This window comes from Anticarsia gemmatalis, chromosome 11, assembly GCF_050436995.1.
Source record: "Anticarsia gemmatalis isolate Benzon Research Colony breed Stoneville strain chromosome 11, ilAntGemm2 primary, whole genome shotgun sequence".
In the NCBI taxonomy this organism is placed as follows: domain Eukaryota; kingdom Metazoa; phylum Arthropoda; class Insecta; order Lepidoptera; family Erebidae; genus Anticarsia; species Anticarsia gemmatalis.
The window spans coordinates 7,182,114-7,205,526 of record NC_134755.1 but is presented as its reverse complement, the minus strand read 5'-3'; the positions used below and the strand labels follow the sequence as shown (position 1 = coordinate 7,205,526).

The window sequence follows — 23,413 nt, the reverse complement described above, 5'->3', positions numbered from 1 at the left end:
ACACATGCGCGACAGTCAAAGGACTGTTTTACCCTTAGGTCTTGTCTAGCGTCGCAGTGTTATCGGCGAGTGCTCGCTGCAATAGGGCTTGATCGAATCTTTGTCAAGACTCCCGCGCACCCGTCTGTGGGGCCCATTCTCCTGCAAATCGCCGCAAATGGGGCATATTGTTCCCTCGGCGTGTCCACCACAAGTGGATGCCGCGATGCGATCGCGCTCAATTCACGCCGACACACCACACAATAGTGTAAACAATTTTACCGTAATAAGGACAAAAATAACGCGGAAACATTGCTCTGCATTTCGACTTGCATATTATTATTTTTCTTAGTAATACTCACACCCATATTTATTTTAGTTTGTACAGTGTTCTATGTTCATTTGAACAGTTAAGTTGCTCGCCCACTTTATTGCTGTATTGTTGAGTCAGATTCAATATTGAAACTAACATTACTACGGTTTTCTTCAATATACCGTTGCGACATAAAACTCTTATCATCTTCGTTTAAAATCAATTTGAACACAACAATATTAAAATAAAGTGTGATGAGCAATAGAGATTGCTTTTCTCTGCATTTAGCTATTGTTTCCCATTTCATCTTGCATGCAACAACAAATTGTAAGCTTTTAACCGCGACAGGAATATAAACTATTTTCTGCTGCAGCAATCGCCTAAATAACTTCGCTAACGTTAGTTTGTTTATTTATTAACCTATAAACTACTTAGTTTTATTTTGTAAAAATGAATATAGTTTGGTTTCAACTGCATTATGCAGTAATAGGCTTTTTGTCATAGCTGTATGATGTAATAAAACTTGTAATGGGTTGTTTCAGTGAACGTTTCACCCGTCCCACGTTGCAAGAATACTTCTTACAAAGTTTACGCATTTGAATAATCTTGCCATTAATATCGAATGATTATTGAGCAAGTCATAAAACCAAATGTTATAAAGGTGGACAATACATATTATTACAGTGGTATTCATGGTAGAGGTCGGACGTTTCCGGAAACGTACAATAGAACTGAGATGGTAGAGATGGTGTATGCGCCTGCGCTTTTATATATTATCCGTGGTCGGTTTGCGTACGTACTTAGATGTGTGTGCCGTATCTGCGTTGTTCGCTGGTTCACGCCCAGCATGCGGCCGCGGCACAAAATTAGCTCTAACATGTGCGACACAACGTTATTGTTGTCGACGACAATTGTCGTGATTTATCATCAACCACGTTATCGTTTAATGTTATCAATTACATTACACATAAACTAACAAATACGTGAGGCGCGCTCATCACACACGTATATTCTATTTTGTCCTTTCTGAGCCCATTTAATTTTCGTTTTGGAGTATTGATTGCTTATTTTATTGTGAAAGTCGTAAAAATGACAATTGGCGAGAACCAGTACATTGCGTGCTTCAACTTAATAATTTCCGCGCCATATAGTTTATTGGTTCGGTAAAGGAGTTATTGCCTAATAAACGTTGAGGATTATTAACGGAAGCTCATTTACTCTCATGGAGTAAAGAAAATATGGTGCAAACCATTTCAGCTGCAATAGATAGGAAGCGGAGCTCATTTAATCTTCATGCTAACTACGTCTGCAGAGTGCAGGCTCGTTGTTAAGTTTTCAAATTATGCTATTCTTAGACTAGCTTAAGGGCAATCTCTTTTGTTGTAATACCAGCGTAAGTTAGAACTACCCTCGAGATCACACGCGCTAGTGTATCGCCAGCGCCCAGCATGTTCGGACATTGGTCCCGACTAATCGCGGTGCATGCTTTTTGTAGCGGAAAGGCTAATGGCCGACGTAGATAGGTTCTTGAAATTACTTTATTGGGTAACCTGTTTATGAACACAGTAGGCGTGTAAAGCTGTTATGAATCAACGCCACGCGGTAGCAAGATATATGATAACATATTGATAAACATCCATTTGTAGCCATATAAAAGCCATCATGTAAATATCGGCCACGTACTAATTATATTTTCATGTACGGAATAAATCGATCAATAAATCCGGTTTACGACTTTTTATAACTTTCATTCAGCTTTAATTATTATTTACAACAGTTTCAAAACGGTGCCCTGTAGGTGGAACCATTAAAAGCCATCTCTTAATTAACTGCCCATGAATTCCAATGTATGAAATGGAATAAATTAACTGTTATGAAGTTTTGTTCACGTTATAGTAGAGCAGCATTTGTTCGCATATTTGCAATAGTACATAATATAGTAAAAACAATGATGATATCTACGTCAGAATGCAATAAGGAAACAATCGCTGCCGCTGTTCTGATTACCAGATTTGTTCGTGTTATAGTGCTTCCTGGTCTCCGTATTTGATATCCCTGGGTTGGCTCGTTATACGCGAGCGGGAGCGGTATGTGTAAACGAACCGAACAAACCCGACGCTAATTCTTGTTTATGAGAAGCCTCGCTCCGCATAGATACGATGTAAAGCCTTTAAGCGGCCTCCGACAATCAAAGCTACGTACAAACATTTTCTACACCGAAATCTTACGTCTATGGAGTAGTTTGGTTACAATGCCTCCTTATACGTGAAATGGACTTCGAGATCTGGAAATATATTGCATTTGTCGTGACCGCCTTCTATTGCTCGATCATCTACAGTAAAGGAATAACTTCAAATACCATATTCGACTTATTTTTGTCGGTCTCTTTAAATGTTTGAAGTAATTGTTCAGTGATGAGTATCTGTAGGTACTAGTGACACATTTAAATGTCGGCATAATATTTCTAATATACAGTCATATAACGCGGGATACCGTTGATACCCTACTCATATAATATTCTGAGAAGTGTAACGGTTCACGCAACGCACAAAAACGCTCCAGTTTTGTAATAAACCTTAATGCTGTCTCCAGTTGTTTTATTTTATGACCCAACAGGCTTAGATTTTGTCAAAATTCCTGACTGCGAACTTTGAACTTGACTTTATTCTGACTTGTCGCTTACTATAATGACGATGGCCTTGATGATGCCACTATATAAAATCTGCGCAAACATTTCGCTTGCAAAACGTTAATTTGCCTCAATTGTTGTTTATTTCGAACATGTTACCATAAAAAATTTAATGTTTGCGTAGCTCATTTACTTGATACCGTATGTATTATTTTAGATGGGACTAACCGCTTCAAAATTACTGTTGGACAGTCTTTTTAAAAACATTATAATGTCACGTGTTGGCAAGTGTATCATTTAGCACGTTTTGTTTGCAGGTCAGCAGTGACGGCGGTATCCTGGCACCCTCAATCGGGGTTATTGGCATCGGTGGACCGCGGCAAAAGGGCTATCATTTGGGGGGATTTGTGACAAGGCTGGGAGGCGCCCCTGCCCGTGCCGCCCGTCGAACAGGTTAATATCACATTACTCTATTATGACCTTTCTTTAGAGAATAACCTTGCCTTTAAATTAATGTATGTACATAACTTTAAAGCTAACTGCTGATTGTTGAATTAGCATCAAGGGTCAATCGTACTCATATTTATTGGTATTGGATTAACTGTTTTGTTATTTGTCTCTTCTCTTCCGCATGACTTAACTAATTGCACTGACAGCCAGAATGTGAGGTATCAATTTATTATGACTCTACAATGTATAATATATTACCAGCAGATAGAATGACTGTCGGGATTACTCTGTCCACACAAGCGAACTAAATCTAGTTTTTTCTATGGTACATTTCTTTTGTATTATGTTTCTTATCTGAACGGTCCTGTCTCTCACGGGTTGAGCGAAGCGTAGCCTTATTAGCAATAAGTGCATCAACACCACTTAGAGTCAATGCCAGTAATAACTAGTTTTTATTTATAGAGATTTATCGATCATTTCTAAAGGTTACAAGTATTTTCAACACGTCTTAGCACTCAAATCTTTGATTATCTCCTAAACCTGAAAGCTTTCCATCGAATTTATTATATATATATATTTCTAACTTTGCAACGACTTTAAAAAAAATGTACAGAGTAAAATATTTATTATCTGCTGTAGTACTTATTCTAAAATTAACTTTTTTCTAACTTATCTTGAATAAAAAAGTCACACTTTTATCTAACGCCTTAGACTGTTATAAATAATGTCGCCAAATTGATAAATGTATGCTTTTACTTGAGCGCCTTACATTAACTCGGCAAATACTTTCCTTTAATCGTATTTTCTCTACCTCCATGGTAGAACTAAGAAGCTGCATCTCTTTAATTACCGCTTATAGATAGACCAGTGACTAACTCCGTAATTTTTAGATCAACAAATATACACTTTGGGTGTACTGTTATGTCTATAGTACTAGAATACAAGCGGCCAATACCCTCTAGCTCAAATTTTAATTACGCCTGTGGCACTGTAGTGACCTAACGACTGGCCTGACTCTCACAGCCTACAATACGATCCGCCACCACGTGGGGGGTTAAAAGGTTTATAACTCTCTGTGAATTCTTGACATCAATGTCTGGTTTTGCTTTCAAACGTGGCCAGTGATACCGAATAGTTAGCCTCTATAAGTTAACACGTCGCCGACATAAAGCATTCACATTAGATGTCGTTAACGACACTGTCCACACAACACATGACGTTTTTATTTCACCTGTAAACATAAATTCAAATGAAGTTTCACGTTTTCTACATGATATTTTGACACGTTTCTTGTTCATTATAATCACGTAGACCCGCTTTGTTGTGTGTTGTCACTTTGTACCGCGCCGTCGGATAAATGACTAATGACTTTTAACTATTCGTGTATAATACAACTTTACTGTCAAACAGTTATTTATATCCGTGTCATTTTTTCCAACTTTATTATATTCATTGGTTGTTAGTTAATGTAAAGATGAAAGTTTGTGTGGATAAAAAGATCCATCAAAACATTTCGTATGATTGACATAAATGCATGTTGTGCGACAGCGGAACATTCACGTTTAGTAGTTTCCAAAGAATTTGTATAGCACATTGATTCCATTAGGATAAGTCGTATTATAATGTAATGAATAGCTGATTAAATTATTATATCTATTTAATTTATCTACTTATGAATTCTGACGGTGATCGCCGTACCCTAGTTACAAGCCGCTGTTTAATTAGTAGTTCCGGAATGTAAATAAACTTTATATTAAAAGCGTTGTAGCTAGAATACAGGTGTGTGAAAGACAACATAATTTGTAAATAGTTATAAGGAAGAACAGTTTGTTAGTATAAAGCATTATGTTGTAATATTTACTGCTATACCCTGTCCCTGATAAGCGTATACTCATGGTATATTGTCAGTTTATTACTGAGATATAACGTGTCATTAAACTTATAAAGTTTCTACACCGACGATCACTTTACTAGTATACGTCATGTTTTATAGCTATTTTGCGAATACACTGTAAAAAAGTATATCGAGTGGGATCATAATAATAAAATTTCGATGAACACTTCCTGCAGTGTTGAGTAACCGTTAAAGATACATCTCAACTCAAGTTGATATAACAAAAAGTTTTAAATGTATATTTATTAAAAACATGAGCGGAAACTCGCTCTTCAAACATAAAATCACTTGTTGAAATGTAAACACAGACTGTTTATGTAAATTCGTACAGTTATGACCTTTTAACATCGGTATTTTTTTACCATACATATAATAATGAATGAGTTGTCGTAGGTCAACATAGATTTATATACAAGTATTTCCTTCATATTGTCAATTGATAAATTACTTAAAATGAGAGTAAGAAGTTTTTGAACATACAGGATGTAGAAAACAGTCATACAATTATAGTTTTTGGTGTCCCGTTAAGACAGAGGTACTTACAATTAAACTAACTTTTTGAAATTTGTGATGACTGTTCAAAAGTCGGGTATAACAATTAACTGACCTACCATACGAACAAAACCGTATCAAGTAATATCCTACAACGCAGTCTTAGATTGTATTCCCTTTTGTCCTCTTTGCTGCCCCACGGCTGCCTCTCTCGACTTTCCACGCATATTGATCACATGCCTTCAAGCCCCGTCCGTTTAAATTAACTATAACAGCGTAAATAAGAATATAACAGATCTGTACCACGAGATAGGAACTTTTCCATTTCCATGTTAGTAAATTATAGTACATAACCTCTCAAGCGCCCGGCCACCGTGTCACGGTTGAATGTTCTACCCCCGTCAAGCGCCCCGCCACCGTGGTACGGCAAAACGATCTTATATTTAAAAAACGTAGAAAAGAAATACTAAAACTATCTTTATCCCTTTCAAACATATTTGACATTGAAGCTGATGAAACGAGACGACGATCTAATGCGCACACTTGAATAAGTGGTTGATATAGGCCAGACAGCACCATAAACAACATCTGACCCAACGAGATGTTCCTTTATGACCAATATTGTAAATACTTTTTTTAACTAATTTTAAAGATTTGAGTATACTTTACAGTTGGATTTTAATGTCATTATTCATTAACTACACGATAAGACCTTTCGTCATATTATTTTTTTTGCCTAAAAATATTTATTAGACTTTCTTCAAACACATGCCTAAAGCACACAATATTCAGATTAAACCGACTATTGTGCTAGAACTATCAAATATTATTTGTGGTTTATTGTTTTAATCTATAGGAAATTTTATGTAGATTTCAAATATATAAGGTATGTCTAGGGTGTTAGTATTAAAATATGACGGAATCGCCGCTTAAACGCCAACCGCCAATTCAATTTCGCGCGCCATTTTTGGCCCGGACGCTTAACGGTATATTTGAATTTTGACGTTGGGGCGCTCGAGAGGTTAATGTCGCAGCAGATAACCGCTTGTCACAAAATATTTTCGCAATGCATGAGTCGTTGATGGCCGACTTACAGGTGCTACTTGTTTCTTTTATAGAAACATTACATGCGTTAATACGTACTTTACGCCAACTTGTGTTAGGTAGAAATCGTATGCAGGAATGCACGCCGCTTCAATCTCAACACGACCTCTACATATACATGGGCAGTAGTACTCTTGTACCTTTATTGAAAGTCATCAGTAAACGGATTAGTGCCGTATCGTTTAAGTACTTTCTCCTTAGAAATATCAACTAGATCTCAAAATTTCTTCGACCGTTAGGAATTATATTAAATTTTGTATGACGGGAGATTTATGGCATATAAACAATAACTCTTTACAAAATTTTAATTTCGACCTACCTGAGGCTTCTCTGCTACTCACAGTACTCTCTCCCAAAACTAAACAATTCTGTTAAATCTATTGTGTAGTACGTTCAAAATTTAAGAATGAAAATAATGAAATACGTACATACTTGATACATAATATCAATATATCAAAATAAAAACAGGGATATATCAAAATTGGCAACTTAATTTTAGATATCCCATAATATCACAAAGTTATCTTTGTCCTTAGTGGTAAGATACATTGTTAAAATGTTTGGTTCTGAAACGAATGAGAAGAATATATAAAAACCGTCAGCTAATTAAAAGCTTTTCCAAAAAAGTTGTATGGGTTAAAGCTCTAAAAAATTAAATATTTTTTCGTTTCAGGAAAATAATATCATATAATATTTTATACCTGCAATACCCTTATCAATATTATTGCATTTATGTATGGCCGGCTCGCCTATGGTTCATTTAATATTTCATACAAATCCCAGCTCAGACGCATTCTATTCACAACTGGTGAAGCTAGCATGACTTCACTCAAAAATGATAATAATGTTATCTGGAACATGTCGCATTGTGTGAGATACCTGGTTAAAATTTATGCTGTGGCTAATTCTGTGCCATTGACCGGCTAGACTGTTAATGTACCGTCTGGGAGTACACCACCCTTGTTTTAAAAAACTTTAAGAAATACAATTGAAATTGTCTTGTATACAATTGACGCACAATACAATACCGCCGACAAGTGAAAGCGTACTTTCAACTTTCATTAAGTTTTTGTGTAAGTGTATGTATGGGTCTCGCGGCGGCCGGACCATATTGTCTCGCGACATAAATCTGCCGAACTATTCTAAATAAAGAGGTCTGCGTAGGTATTTGCTCGATTTTTACTTTCAAATGGATGCCGGACGTGATGAAAGCTCTACACCTAATGAGATGAGGACCACAAACTTGTATCTATTATTCTATTGTCTGCTCATTGACATTGAATACGTTTAAATTCTAGCTTTAAAGTTAATCCTGTAATTTTTTAAAAACGTCGTTGCTTCTATGGTCATACAGGCAGTTTATCACACTCTTTAATATCGGGACATAAGGGACTTAACGCTCCCTCGAGACAATTCTGCAATTAGTATACATAACATGGTCAGTTTAATGAACACCCCCGATACGGGTCTGTCATACTGTTGGTTAATTAAAAATGATATATAGTGAGTATTAAACAAGATCTCTTATCAATTCCGAACGTTGTATTTGCCTTAAGGGTTGTTACGATATTTGCTACCGTTGAGCAGCAAAAATACCTAGTGGATATGTCCACCTCTTCACCTGTGAGTATTTGTACCTAAGTTCAAGTTTTAGGCTTTCGTAAGTCCGTCACAGTCTCAGCACTTATTTTTGATATCAGTGATATCATATCCAATATGGATCGTGCGATGCATCGTACTTACACTACACCAATATAGTAGCCAACAAAACAAAATAATGAACGTCCATGAAAATAATTTATTCCCCATGCACTGTTATCATAATGAAATTCATTTAAGATGCTGCATTATTCAGATTCCATAAATGGAATCTTAATAGAGCTGAACATATAAACCTGACACAAATAAGAAGACTAAAATAAAGTAAGTACAAGAAAGAGCTAATTAAAAGAAGTGCGATAAAAAGTCAATCCCGACCTTCCCCGCCTAACGAGCAACAATACTATGTATTTATTTTTAGGTTTGGACCGACTACTAAAAATAGGATATTTAAATAGATATAAAAACAAATAAGGATAAAATAAAAGAGGGCCGTATAAATGGGTGGGTGTCGGCGACGGTAGATCCTTACCGCGTCATGTATTGGATGTTGTCGCTGCAGGCGATCGACACCAATCATGATTGGCGTGTGTGTGGACTGGACAGTCATCCATCAATTGTGTAGCGCTTGTCGAGCGATGCAACACTGCTGGTGCTAACCGTTTAAATCGACTTACACAATCAGATAACATTTTAGTTACTCGGATAATAGAAAACTATTTTGATGGACTAGAATTAAATATCCTTTTTATAAAAAGTCAAATAGAAATCTGATTCGAAGAAAATAACATATATTACACAATTAATTATGCTAGTAAAAATAAAAACCTATAATTGTATCGTACATCGATAGAGATAAACATGTTTATCAATTGGCAAGAAAGCCGCCGCTCTATATCACGCCCACGAAAGATATATTGCGAAAAAAATAGTAGAGTATTTAAGAGCTGTTAAAGAAAAGTCGGCATTACTGTGGCGGCCGCTTCGCATTACTCGCCAAATTGAAGTGGTCGCGAGCGCAACACGCGCGCTGGACCGTTCACTAACCGTTTGTCGCCAAAACGAAGCGGAAAATTTAATACTCCAGCTCTGTACGTGATCGGTATCATTCTTTTTGTACTCGAACTGTGATGGCACACTTTCGTTTCCCATCAGAACAGATCTTCTTCAACCTACTGAGTTTTTGTATACGTCAATATTATAGTTAATTTTAATTGACTGTTGTACACAAAATTCAATTATAAAGCTTTCTTTCTAGATATCCCGAATCGATGTCAGATTGTATAGAAATTTTAAAATCTGACACGGATCTATTCATTCAATGAGAACTTCAGTCGTCAATCAAAATCAATGTTTGATTATCGGGTTATCATAAAATTGAGCCATTTTTATCGGCAATGGCTTACTGATGGCCGATAGACGTCCATTATAAATTTCATCTACTTACTAAAGTGTATCGCTTTTAAAAGCTGCATTGAGTTCTTAAAGTGTCCATCACAAATCAAAGATTTGCGCATCACCGTTCTTTCACTAATAGCAAGGATCGCTGATAATTTTTTTGGCTGTGCATAAACTTAATTGATTCAAGTAGTCATTATAACATGGTCTTTGTCCCAAAATATGTCGTCGTCTCCTCTCAGTACCGTTGCGCGGACGGCGCGCGGCGGGCTCGCGGCGGGCGCGTAGATTCGGCGTAATGACCTGCGCAGGTGCTCGCCGCACGAGTGTCGCAGATCTCAATCATCCACGGTCGCTAACTACAGCCTCACAAATTTCCGCAACACCGCACTGACACCAACATTCATTACTTCAAATCGATAGAAGATTCATTGTGACTTTACATAGAATACCCTTAGATATAATTATGATATTATCAGAGTCTGATTCACAGAACATTTTCAAATCACGTATTTCAGATGGTTCATTACTTCTTTTTACTTATATTTTCAAAAGTTAGACATAAGGGTGCATTTTTTCTAGTCACAAAATAAAAGCTTAGTCCCAATCTCAATAATGTTTTTGAGGCCTGCCGGTCATTGTGGTCGCCGTAACATAGTTTCAACATTTACATTAGTGGGAGCTACACCGATTGCTCCGTAATTTTACGGTCTGTAAATTTCGTTAGATGCGAACCAAGACAGCTTTGAATAAAAACATGAAGGAGTGTGGTATTACGAAATGATTGAAATGTAATAACATAGCTACAAACACATTTTATGCTTATAACAATTTGGTTTAAACACGAGCTCTTAAATCTGATAATGAGTAATTATAGTCCGGAGCACATATCGTAAATACGAATAAATCAAAATTAAACTCGCTGGCCGTAAAGCATTATCTTTATTAGTAATTAAGCTTTCACATATAGAATTAAAGTCGGTAACTTATCGATACATTCACTACTTTGCACTGGCATTCAAGCGACGGCGACGCCCGAATGTCGGCACTCGAAAAAACGTGACACCAATTTTACCGTAAGACTATCTACACATGGAGGATCAATTAAGTGTTACCGTTTTAGTAATAATTACGTTTTTTGTGTGTGATAGTAAGGCCGGTAGTCGACACGCAACATCACGGGAGTTGACCGGAGGCGGGCTAATAGCCGCTATTAGCAAATCGCTCTGAGAAATCGCCAACAATGAACACGAAATATGCTCATTGCCGTGTCCCATTCATTAAACTTTTTGCGATGCTATCTCCCCTGTTTTAAATGTGTGTCACACTCCTTTTTTTTCATTTCAAAATAAACGGAGCAATTTGCCCTCGAGCGCGGCTAATATCGTGATTAAATTATTATCTTGGCGCGTTTATGTGCTATCATTGTATCATTTGCTTGTGAACCTCCAGTGATTTGCAACTATTACCTTTGTTAATTTTACCGAGTAACAAAAACTAGAAATGATACACTATTTATTTTAAATTTCTAACATCTCTCTTTTCACCGTGTAACCTAATACCCAAGCTTATTGGTCTGCATACTCGGCACCTAGTCGTTGTACATACAACGCCATTATTGAGGGGTGAAAGGCTATTTGTTTTGACCGACATTTTAAAACTTAAAAAAACATCCAAACACGCAAACCATCTTCGACTAATAAAACATAATCTAATTGATGGAATAATATAACCAAACCTATGTTTATTTGTTGCTGGACACAAGTCTGCAAGTCTTGCAAAAATATAGGTACGTTTGTAAAACATTAATAAAATCTCACCTCCCCATAGGGGTAGGCCGAGGGAGATGCTTGAAACACGTAAATTGTCATACATGCAATTAGTTTTCCTAGAAATACGTAACAGGCAACAGAGCATCACGCAAGTTCTTTGAATCAATCTAAAATAGTATTTCAATGAACGTGGCAGGCGATCTTCTTATGTCTGTCCGCGCTTAAGTTGAAGTAAAACTAATAACGTGTAGTTTATTTATAACAATGCATGTTCAGTTCTTTAACACGACATCTTGTCGAATAATGCATAGGGAAAAGATACGGAAATATTATTTTTGGAAACAACAATACCGACTAAAACAAAGTAAAGCCTATTTTAGACTTAGGAGAACCGGTGCCCACGAATAGCCAATACCAATATACAAATACTGTAATTTATTTAATTAATTCATACGTGTACACGTATCAACAATCGTGTAACGATCTGCATAAATCGCGAGTACAGATTCAATTTGAAACACAACCATGAAGTACAAATATACGAGAACTACGAAATAACGGTCGTTCCACACTTACCCAGTTAATCCAGTTAAAGCATACATATATTACTGTAACTAAAACCTTAATTGATGTTATCAGATAGTCTCAGATATTAACGCGCACGCCGTCGTATCGTACAGGACTGTGCTTACATTCACTTCCAAACTTTATTGTTGTGTCTGACCCGCTAAAAAGATAGAAGAAATATAATATCAGGTTATCCCAGACTATCATAAAATATTTTACGACTCCAAAGCGCATATATTCCTTGTGTTTCATGCTCATTTTATACCAATCTTGCTGTAACTAATTAATTCTAATAACGATACATCGCTAGAACTTTTTTGTTCTACGGTGTACAGCGTAAAGTTTTTACAAGTCAGGCGTGTACGTTTATTTTATCGCAGCTCCCCCGCTTCTCAGTGGTTTATAACATGTTGCCGATTAGTCCTAAAGCACCGATGGTGGTAATGTACTGCTATATAAGTACATTTTTAAGCGGACGAGTTTTTCAATTGACTATGATTTTATTCACAGGTTTGCAGAGTTGACGACAGTGCAGCAATGGCCGAAAACGACGCTGGGGAAGTTTTCGACTTCTTGCTAGGTATCACTACGGACATACTTCATAAATTCACGTAACAACTGCTCCGACATGCACTTGGGAACTGAACGCGTCGAACACGCCTCATATCTCATAACGGATGAGGACGGATTCTGTACCTCATTCAGAATATAAAACAAATCGACTGCAACCAACTATTATCTATAAATTTATTTTCGTGTACACTGTAAATACGGATATAATTATATTTTATTATAATGGAGAGGTGCTACGTGTTCTTCATTATCATACAAAGTATATAATGCAGACGGAGCTCCAAATCTGGAATACAAATTATGATGAGTCGAAATAAAATCCTGTGAGTTATTCTAGACATGTGTGTCATTTAAGTGCTTTGTGAGTGTTTTGTGAAGTGACAGCAATGTAGTGCGGTCTGGTGTTGAATCTTCACCTAATTAGATGTAAGCTGTCTTCCGTCAATTGTACCTATAGTTTCATTTCATTCCTGTAATGTGTTATTGTTCTGTGCTATATATATTATTACTGGACAACCGCACACAGCAATTATAGCGTTATTTATAGTTCTCTTAAAGTGTGTTATTGAAGTGATGCTTTCGCTGCGATGACGGTGTCTACGTTATGTTGTAGATAATTATGTGAACGTAATAGTTAAATAAGATAGCGGTAACGCCATTACGCATCTTAAAGTAACAATAAGATTTCAAATGAGAACAATAGCGATGTAACTAGCTAGTTGTTGGAACATAACGTGTAGCGTAATTCTAGGTACTGTGACGTTTTATACTTCCACGTTTAGGATATCATAAATTAATAGGGGTCATTTATTATTGTCAACATGACATCATATTTGTTTTAGTTAACTGAGTTAGATGGTGGACCACCTGTGCTCCCCCAAGTCTCATTAGCAAACAATGATCGGGCGTCGGCGACTACCGAAGACTCTCGCGATCAATAAACTGTTGAGCCGATAAGAGCGCGGCTCGCTGATGTAGGGCTGTTACCGCCATCCTAATAATACTCGTACTTATTCTGTCAAAAGCTGGCAGTCGTATTTTATTACCTTTCTTATGTCCGGTTTATATGACATTTTTGGACATTTCACTCTAATAATTTAACTATTTCTTTATAGCGTAAACTTAAAGATTTTCATCTTAAATCTACAGTTCTCGTAATTTTCTCAACTGACATAGATATTTGTGGTGACAGCCCTAGTGAAAGCGCGCGTACGCCGCAGGCGACACATCCATATTCCTGTGACGTGTGTTTTGACAACCAGCCCGAGCAAGTATTTCAACATATTTTTTGCCGGACAGTTCAACGACCCCGCGCCACTCATAAGCATTATTTTCACATGTAATTATACACATAACCGACCGCTTAATTACTCGAAACTGCTGCGACGTCCGGACCTGGAATCCGATCAGAAAAAACCTAATCCGGCGCCGCTCTTAAATTACGCTTCGTTAACCTTCGGCTCGGCTAATAATAGCGTACAACACCTACTTTGCATAGGATACTCGGACGGCGCCTGTCTCTCTACATATATACACTTTTCTTGCCAAAATCATGTCATGCTCTCGGACGATATTATACTCGTAAATTTTAGTTGCCACTATACTAAGCAAGTCGGATACGTTCTAGCGGCGGCGATATTCAATTAATTTCGCCAGCCATTTTAATAACTAGTCACTTGGCTTCGACGTTTAAGATTTTTCACTTTTATTTTACACATATTATGTGATCATTTATTGAAATTCTATTTGCATTTAGCGGTATATTTCGTGTTATGTTTTGAATAATAACATCGGGAAATATAAAAATGTAAATGAATTGTCAAATGTAGATAGTTAAGCACTTTGTGCACATAAATGAGAAAGGATTTTTAGAATGTTAATTCAGCCAAAACTGTGTTATTTTTGAATTTATTAGTTGAGTCAAGAGGTTGTGTTGGTTCTCAGTCATTAGGAAATGAGCACAAGAAATGCCACCTACCTTTATAAATTGTTGTAATATATTATTGATACATTATTGATTTGTTTCTTGTTGTTTTGGGTAATGTATAATATTATATGTACTATATTATTTTGACGTAGTTTATTAGGTAAGCATATGGCGAGCGGGTTCCTGTCTCAAACATTACATTGTATATCTAAAAGCTAGTATAAAACTACGCAATATATTATGTATAGTATCTTGATTCATATGTTATAATTTGATGTAGTATTGTGATTGATTTTGTCTCGCTACCATGAATAATTTAATACACTGTATGCGGATAAACATACAGTGTATTTCTAATTCGCTTTTCTAAGAATTTGCACAATTTGATCATTTGTTATTTATCGCCAACAGCTCAAGCCTGTACGGTATCAAATATGAAATTATGACTGCACGTACACGGGACAAACATTATTGTCTATGGATCCCGTAATGAACGCAAGTTTGTCAATAATTCGCTACGACTTATAGCTTCTTGTGGCCGAATTTCATTTGTCAATGTCAAGCTTATATTTATGAAAAATATGTGCCTTTTATTAGCTACTAAGCGAGTACTTATATGTATATGGTATAATTATTTTTATTACATAGAATAACAATGTATTGAAAATGAACTTTCGGCTATATTCCAAGTGTTATATTAACTTCGTAACATATAATGTAAATATTAAGTATAGGTTACTATTATACAGCTTTACAAGACTGTTGTCCTTATTTTAGATAAAAGTTACATCACAAGGATTATTTCAATGATGTCCTTTAAATAGTTGTAAAGTTGGAAGCTTTTCTTGATTACATTTTCTACGTGATTTATAAATTTTGGTCAGTTATTATTGTACATAAACGTATATTGGATTGCATAATAAAGTTTTGTAAATGTAGAACATACAAGGCTTGAAATATGTGTGTCTACTGATATTTTTATACGAATCGTTGTACAGTGCAACCCTTGTTGTACAACTCAACCACTGGTTCCAACAAGTCTTTCACTAATTTACGTGATGTGAGCCAATTAGGAGCGTATTGAGTATTGCTATATTGAAACATAAGTAGTGCAATTTTCTTATACTTTTATAATGTAAAATGAATTTTCCTTGTGTTTGAGTTGTACAATATTATTGTAACGCCTACTTGTTCAGCCGCATAAAGTAAATCTACATTCGTCACTTTTATTCTACGAATTGTACGTTTATTCAATATGAAAATAAATGTGTTATTATTTCATAGTGACTTTTTATACCTTCTAATCGAATTAATTTTTTGCTTACTTTCGTGAGCACTTCATTGTTCGACATAGTGTATTATTAAGTTCACACATTCATTGAGGCCTTGTCAAATTAACATTCATTTGGGCGAGGAAGAACCGTTACGCGTGATTTATTCAGGTGAAGTTATTAAGTGCGCTATTAGTTGCGAACTGCGGTCATCACCCATTGACCCAACCGTTTCTCCAATTATACCACCACCTGAGGGGCGACGTCGACACACGAACAATAACTCATACACATTTGTAATACCGTCGTATTTTCATATAGTAAAATATAGGTTAAGTGATTATTTATACACGATGTAAAAGGATTCCGTTATAGTACTCACGGTTTGACAGCGCATATTGAGTGGAAAAAGCTTCGCTCATATGAAACTATTAGTTGCACGTTTTGCACATGTTTTGTGTCGATTATAAAATGGTTTTCCATTTGTCATATGCAAATCTGTGTGTGTAGTATGGGTCGTTGGCTGGGTTCGTCGCAGTCATCGCGCGGCTCGTGCCCGCCTAATGGCCTCCACTGTTACGCCGGTAATAGCACAATACGGCCAATTAGTCCAAGCAGCCAAGATTTACCACCACCTGAACAAACCACATCGCGTCAACCGCATTACCCGTACAATTACCTCTGTTTTATACGACTTCATTATCCCTTTCGTAACCAGGTTCACGTGAGCACTGCTTTAAAATTATGTTTTTCATATATTAGATTATCATATACTCGTTCAAGGCCTAGTGCTCTGGTTACCGCCTACTTCATGTATCTTGCTGATATTCCTGAACATTTAATTCCTCTAACTTGTTTGAACTTAACGATGATTATTAGCGATTGCGGCTGTTAAACTCGGTTAATTTATTGGAATAATAAATAACCCGATACACTAGTTTTCTAAGTCATGTTGGAAACTACTGAACGCTTCAATAAGATTACACTTACATCAGACTTGTTATCTGTGGGTTAGGTACTTTATTAAAATACTCATCGTTTCCGTATATCCCTCAGGGAATACTAATGTACCTATTGTTAGCCCGACATTGATATATATTTTAAATGATTATGTATTTTAATACTGTTATTATATAACAGTATTCGCGATACATCTCCCATAATGTACATATTGTACATCGAGATGGACATGTAAAGATACCTCAATACATGGCGTCACATTATGATGAATCAAATGTGATAAATAAATATTTATTACTTGCTACAAAAACAGATTGGAAATTGATGCGATACGAACTTGGTCTATTGTGTGAATATCAAACAGCTAGGAGCTATCTTCATCGTCATTACAAATCCCTCCTACGCGAACAACAGGTGTGTTTTAGTCATTAGTTTATTTTATCGAGATAGGATCTTGACGGATGTAACCACCGAACATCATTACAATAGCGCGGCTGTTTTCCGTAATGGACGTACCAAGTACTGGAGCGAGTTCTCTATGTATCGAGTCTCTTCGACAGCTATAGATGTTAACGAAACCGATATGCAAAACAAAAATAACATTATTGGCACATCGTTTGTATTAAGTTTTTGTGCGAACAAAAAGTGGCGTGAACTTATTACGATGAACAAATTAGACGTCGACTTGTTGGTAATTACAACGGTGTGCAATATTTTGCTCGTGATTACTATTTGGAATGCCAAAATGTTAGACCCCATTTGATAGGTTTGGGAAAATAAGTTGCTGTGTTGTTTTTAGAGCCTTTAGGTAGAGTGTACGTCCCTCTATTCTGCATTGAACCAAGAATTGCAAAAAGCTCTGCCATGGAGATTAATGTACCATTTAGAATAGATACATACTAATGCAATTATAGCTCGAGATAAATCATAACCATAACTAAATATGCAGGTATGGTTTTATAACTAAAGATGAAGATATATTTTAAAACTAGTGAGCTGCAGAATACTTTTCCTTATTCACGGCTTGATCAAATGGACCGCCAATTTCATGCATAATTGTGTTAAATGCCTGTATCGGTTGAGCTTTGGCTGACCGATGAAAAATATAAGATCTATAAATGTCAACATAAGTGAGTTTCACTCGTTATGGCAAAGATCGACCATGACCTAAAGGCGAAGTAAACACTTGATGCGACAACCGGCCCCTCTCCAGCGGTTTACGGTCAACACCAGTACGACAACCCAAAACCACAACCTACATCAAGCTTATACGATACACGTACCTCGATACGGTCACAAATGGAAAAATATCTTGAAACAATCGCACCTCTACGTGCAAAATCGATTTTGAATTAATTTAATCCGTTATACGTCGTCAGAGAAAGGTCTTGTTCGCATTGTTTTAACTAAATATGACTATATGGCTAAATTTAATGAATGAGAATGTCAATGTGGTTGTTAAAATGAATTTTAGTATTAAAGATAATAACTCGTTATAATATAATAAGATATAAAATTTTCTATTAGCCATGACATTCTGTAATGTAGAGTAAGTACGGTTGTTCGAGTCATAAGTCACAGGTCGAATTCGATCATTGAAACATTCGATTATTGACAGTTTAAGTTTAAGTAAGTAATCTTCTATTAGACATTTGAAATAAGAAACAAGAATACCTACTATCTCCAACGATTTTATTAAGTGCTGTGATTTATGAGCATGGACCTATACTCCAATTGATTTTATTTTATCGACATAAACAGTTTTTTCTTCTATTCAATTATAATTAACTCATTAAATTTCATATTCATCATTCTTATCTCCTTCGAGGTGTGGAATTCTAATATGTATTAATTAAAAATTATTTTAATTTGTTATTGGAATTTCAAGCTTTACAACATGAATTTCGATTTGGATAGAATGTAGGCAAACGAGTCGAAGCAAAGATTAATAGTGCAGTTATAATTGGGTTAATATGGTTCTACTTAGTCAAAGAGAGGTAGCCATTAAATATGTTTGCTAGAATATTTTTGTTGTTGAACTCAAGGCGGCTTGTCTAATTAGAATGTTTGCGTACCGGCGTGGGCTCCGGGATAACGGTCTACTTATTAGACACACTTGCTTTCCAATCGAACGGCTGATTTATCATGTACATAACATAAAAAAAACATCTACAACCGAATTCGAGACGACTGTCAGTTATATTTTTTTACACTTTAGCAAAAACAACTTTTTTCCATTTTGGTTGTCACTTATTGATGTCGAAATTAGTTTAGATCATTATTCTCTTTTATCTAAATTAATTAATTTTGTTCAGCTTATTTGAAGAGCATAAGATAGTTACGTGCAGATAACTTCCAATTGATGGTAGAATTAAAACTTAAAAGATTTTATCTTCTTTGTTGCTATTGGTGCTTTAATGCTGGGTTAGTTACAATGTCATTCAATTAAAATTTATTTAAGGTGTATATCCCTATAAGTAGGCTGAAACATATACTTAGGTACTGCAACATTATTAAAGTGTGAAATATAAGCTTCTTTAAAGAAATACCCACATTAGTTGTTAAACATAACTCACTACCCGGGGGCACATTTATAGAGCGTCGTTTATTACATGTCTAATAGCTCAGTCACATTTTATGTTTAAACTACAAACGACCGACTACCCTCTCTGGCAAAAGTTATTTGCCAAGATTCTCTTGGTTTTAATTCCATCTTTAGCCAGATGATTTTATTGCTTAAGACTTTATTATGGTAGACTGTGCTTGTTTAAACTTGTGGGATAACATAACATTAGACCTAGCCTCGTTACACCCACTGTTCCGACATAAGTTACGACCGCAAATACATGCAGACAATATAAGTAATGCCAAATCTTAATAGAGAAATTGCACTGATTACTTACTCGAACTCACCGGTGAAACAAGAAATGGTTTCGTAATAAACAGTACAATAATATTGATAAAACAGTATTGCTTCCAGCCAGTGTCGGCACTGTCCGAGTTGACGGATGCCCCGAGCCTGCAAGACAAGCGCGATGGATTTGAGGTAAATCGACGAGTCGTGACCGAGTCGTTTAATCATAAGCATCTAAGCTAATTAGAGTAGGTCGCGAACTCTTGGGACCAGTAATGAAAATCACAATTGAACTTGGTTGCGGTGGAAAATTGCACTTGGCGTGGCATTCCTGTCGACATTGCCAGAGGGCCGAGAGTCACTGGTTGTCAACCCGCCACGATACTGCAATTATTCTTCATAAATATATGTACGTACCTGGATAAAAGAAATACTCAAATGCCATAGCTTTGTGATTGTAATTACTGTCGAGAATGCGATGGCTTACACTACTATAATATCGAAACACGTTTAGGTAAGTGTATAATTATATCATTAATTACACTGGTTTATCTATAGTTCATTAAACTTGAGAGGAACTTTGGTATACATGTTATAAAATGAGTAATTAATAAAATCACTTTATTATTGCCGTGTAAGTATAATTGAAATTAAGACAAGATTCGGAACCCCCACATAGTTTTATTTGAAGTTTACCAAAACTTTCTTTAATAAACTTAGAACATAAATAATACTTAGACAGAACTCTGCCTTTACATTTTGTTGCAGACGTGACAATTTATAGGCAATCATACTATATTTAGTACTTTTAATAGATACCTAATACTTGCGTGTACTTAAGACTTAAAGTTACCCAACTTAAACGTTCTTTATTATTTCTATGATCAACACTTTCCTAAGTGGCACATTGTCATTCAGGCAACAATAGAAATAAGTTTTGTGTTAACTTTCGAATATTCACATATTTACTGGAAGAATAATTCGAAGCAAAACACCTGTACAATCGCAAGAATTCCACACATCCCGACCGGATTAGACAACAGCAATAACTGTATCAAAATATCAAGATCGGAATCATAGTCATGAGCTCACTCGGAACTCCTTACTGGTAGGTAGTTCTCTATGTATGGGCACATGAGGGAACTGGTAATACACTGATAAAATTTATAGCTACCGTTATAATTACTTTCATATACAGACAATATTGTTAAATCATAAGAGGTCAGCGAGATCGGTCGCTGCAAACAATCGCCTAAGGAACTGTTTACGATACTTATTATTCAATAAAACTGTCGGTTATGAAAATTAATTCGTTATTGTTATCTGTAATGCAAGCTGTGTAAACTTCGATTACTGACCTGAACATTATCTTCTTGTAAATTACAATTTCACATATTCCGCAATTTTGTTAACCCCCGGTTTCTGAGCACTTTTAACGGTTTTTATGATGAGTTTAAACGCTATTAAATAGATAAACTACCGCTAAGTGTACCTCAAAAACCGGGGGTAAATGCATCCATTAAATGCTTACTTATTTAATATCAAATGAATATTTTTCGTCTGATTTATCTCACTCAGTTTGAAATGCTAAATATTAAACTTACTTAATCAAATCCTAACTGCACAAAATATCGGAACCGCTACGTTAGTGAATAGGTATTTCCACGCTGCTGATGTCACCCGGTCTCACCGAGTGCATTGTAAGTGTCAACTGAGAAAAAATGTGTTCTAATATTTAATAACCATTTGTATCCTTCCAACTCTGACACACGATTTCGATCTCAACGAGATATTGATATCGCTTGATATCATAGCCCCTAGAAAAGATTATAAAGATAAGTTTACAAATTATGTGAACGCAAATAAAATGTAAAAATGTTAGGTGCTCCTTAGCTAGCCGTGTCATTTGTAAGTGTCAATTGTAGAAACAGTAGTATTAATTTTAATGTAAGCAATAGGCTCGCACCCTGTCACCACTTACACAATGTTGCATTTTATATTGCACACCATATTATTCAGGTGTCAGTGTAACGTGGCACTTGTCCGAGGCGCAAAAAGCCTCGGTGCTAATGACATATTACTTACTTATTTTTATACTTCCAGCTAAGAATAAGTCTAAACTTAGCCGGAGGATATATGACTGTGCAAACACATTTACATGGTACACTTTTTTTATTTGTCGTTATTGCCTTTTTCACTGATGCTTTACATCATTAGACAATATTCTCACAGCTTGTAAAGTTCAAACACACCTTATAAATCTTACGGCGCAGTGTGCTAAAAGGTTAATTTTGAATTAATTTCAAGTTAGGAGAGTAAATTACGATGATGTATAGCATGCACCGTAATATTTATTAGACCTCTACAGAGTCACGTATGGTCACTACAATTATTATGGTTTGACCTTTGAACAAATGGTTTAAGTTCACAGCGAAACACCTTAATCACTTCGACTGATGATCCCTTTAACGCTATATTAATCTTGTCTGCAGGAAATTACAGATAACAAGGTTTAGCGCACGCGCTATCTTGCCAATCAGGACATGCTTCCTTGCCGTCCTCGTCGCAGGAAGTCGACGAAGGTAGACGAACCGGACCCGTTGGGCTATTTTTACTTTTTCTTGTAATCTTGTTTACATAATGAGCCTTCCTGTTGACTTATACAGCAGATCCTATGCTAATCTGGTGCATAACGTTATTTGACGCTATAAATAATATGATTGTGAAATTATTGTTATGAGCTCTTATTGCAGTGTAGCGGTCCGGCAATGGGCTCTTGTCCCTTTGTCTCTATTACGGGTTGTCGGGCATCGTCCTTATCTACACGTGTATCTAGTGTTAGTATCACTCTATATGGAGACCGTTGGGTATTATCACATCAGCTTGTTCTCGGCGCAGTCGCACGGTAAGGGCCTCGATTTGCATACAAGCAAATATCTCGATCTACGGGCGCTGTGCGGGCAGATTACCGTCGCAATGCTTCCGCACGCTGTATTGAATTCGGTACCAACGGTCCCGACTCCCATTACCAGTTCACGTTTACTTGTTAGTGTGATTCTCAAATGATAACAATCGCCCTCGTTGCCGACCAAGCATAATAACTACTAGGAATAAGTTAAGCTATCCTTTGGAAATAATGAGTTGGCAAAATCAAAGGGATTTATGTTAGTACCCTTAGATAAATTCTACGTTATATTAATTAGGTACGAAAGTATTGATTTGAATGCTAAGTAGGTACCCATAAATAACCATAAATCTATAAACCTAATAAAATGTAAATAAGTACTTTTACAAAAAATGACTTTTATTAAAGTCTAGTTAATGATTGACTATAACAGAGTCGTCAAATGAACTAGTTGACGTATACCATACACCTCCTGAGTACATGCAAGGCAAGCTACACAAACCAGATATAAACAAATTAACGCCTGCGCGCAAAACAGTGGCAATATGTATGAGCAAAGTCACATCCACCGCCAACTAGGCATTCTTAGTTATTTTGAAACGTATTTCTTACATAAAAATAACAGGCGTTCAGAGCGCTCATATGTTATGGAAATGTATGCGTGCTCGATTAATGGTTGCGTTGTAACAGTTTAGGCTACAACAGTGTTCCAAGGGAGGTGGGTGC

General features: G+C 36.1%; 1 protein-coding gene across 2 annotated transcripts in view; it reads left to right on the top strand.

Annotated features, from left to right (window-relative positions):
- The window catches only part of Atg16 (Autophagy-related 16), a 153,262-nt gene extending 137,284 nt beyond the window's left edge, over positions 1-15,978 (top strand). For both annotated transcript variants that reach the window (XM_076120282.1, XM_076120281.1), the window contains 2 exons: positions 3,239-3,374; positions 12,708-15,978. In XM_076120282.1, coding sequence (XP_075976397.1) covers positions 3,239-3,332 — 94 coding nt within the window. In that variant the 3' untranslated portion in view covers positions 3,333-3,374; positions 12,708-15,978. The remainder of the gene's footprint in view (positions 1-3,238; positions 3,375-12,707) is intronic.
- Positions 15,979-23,413: the final 7,435 nt, after the last annotated feature.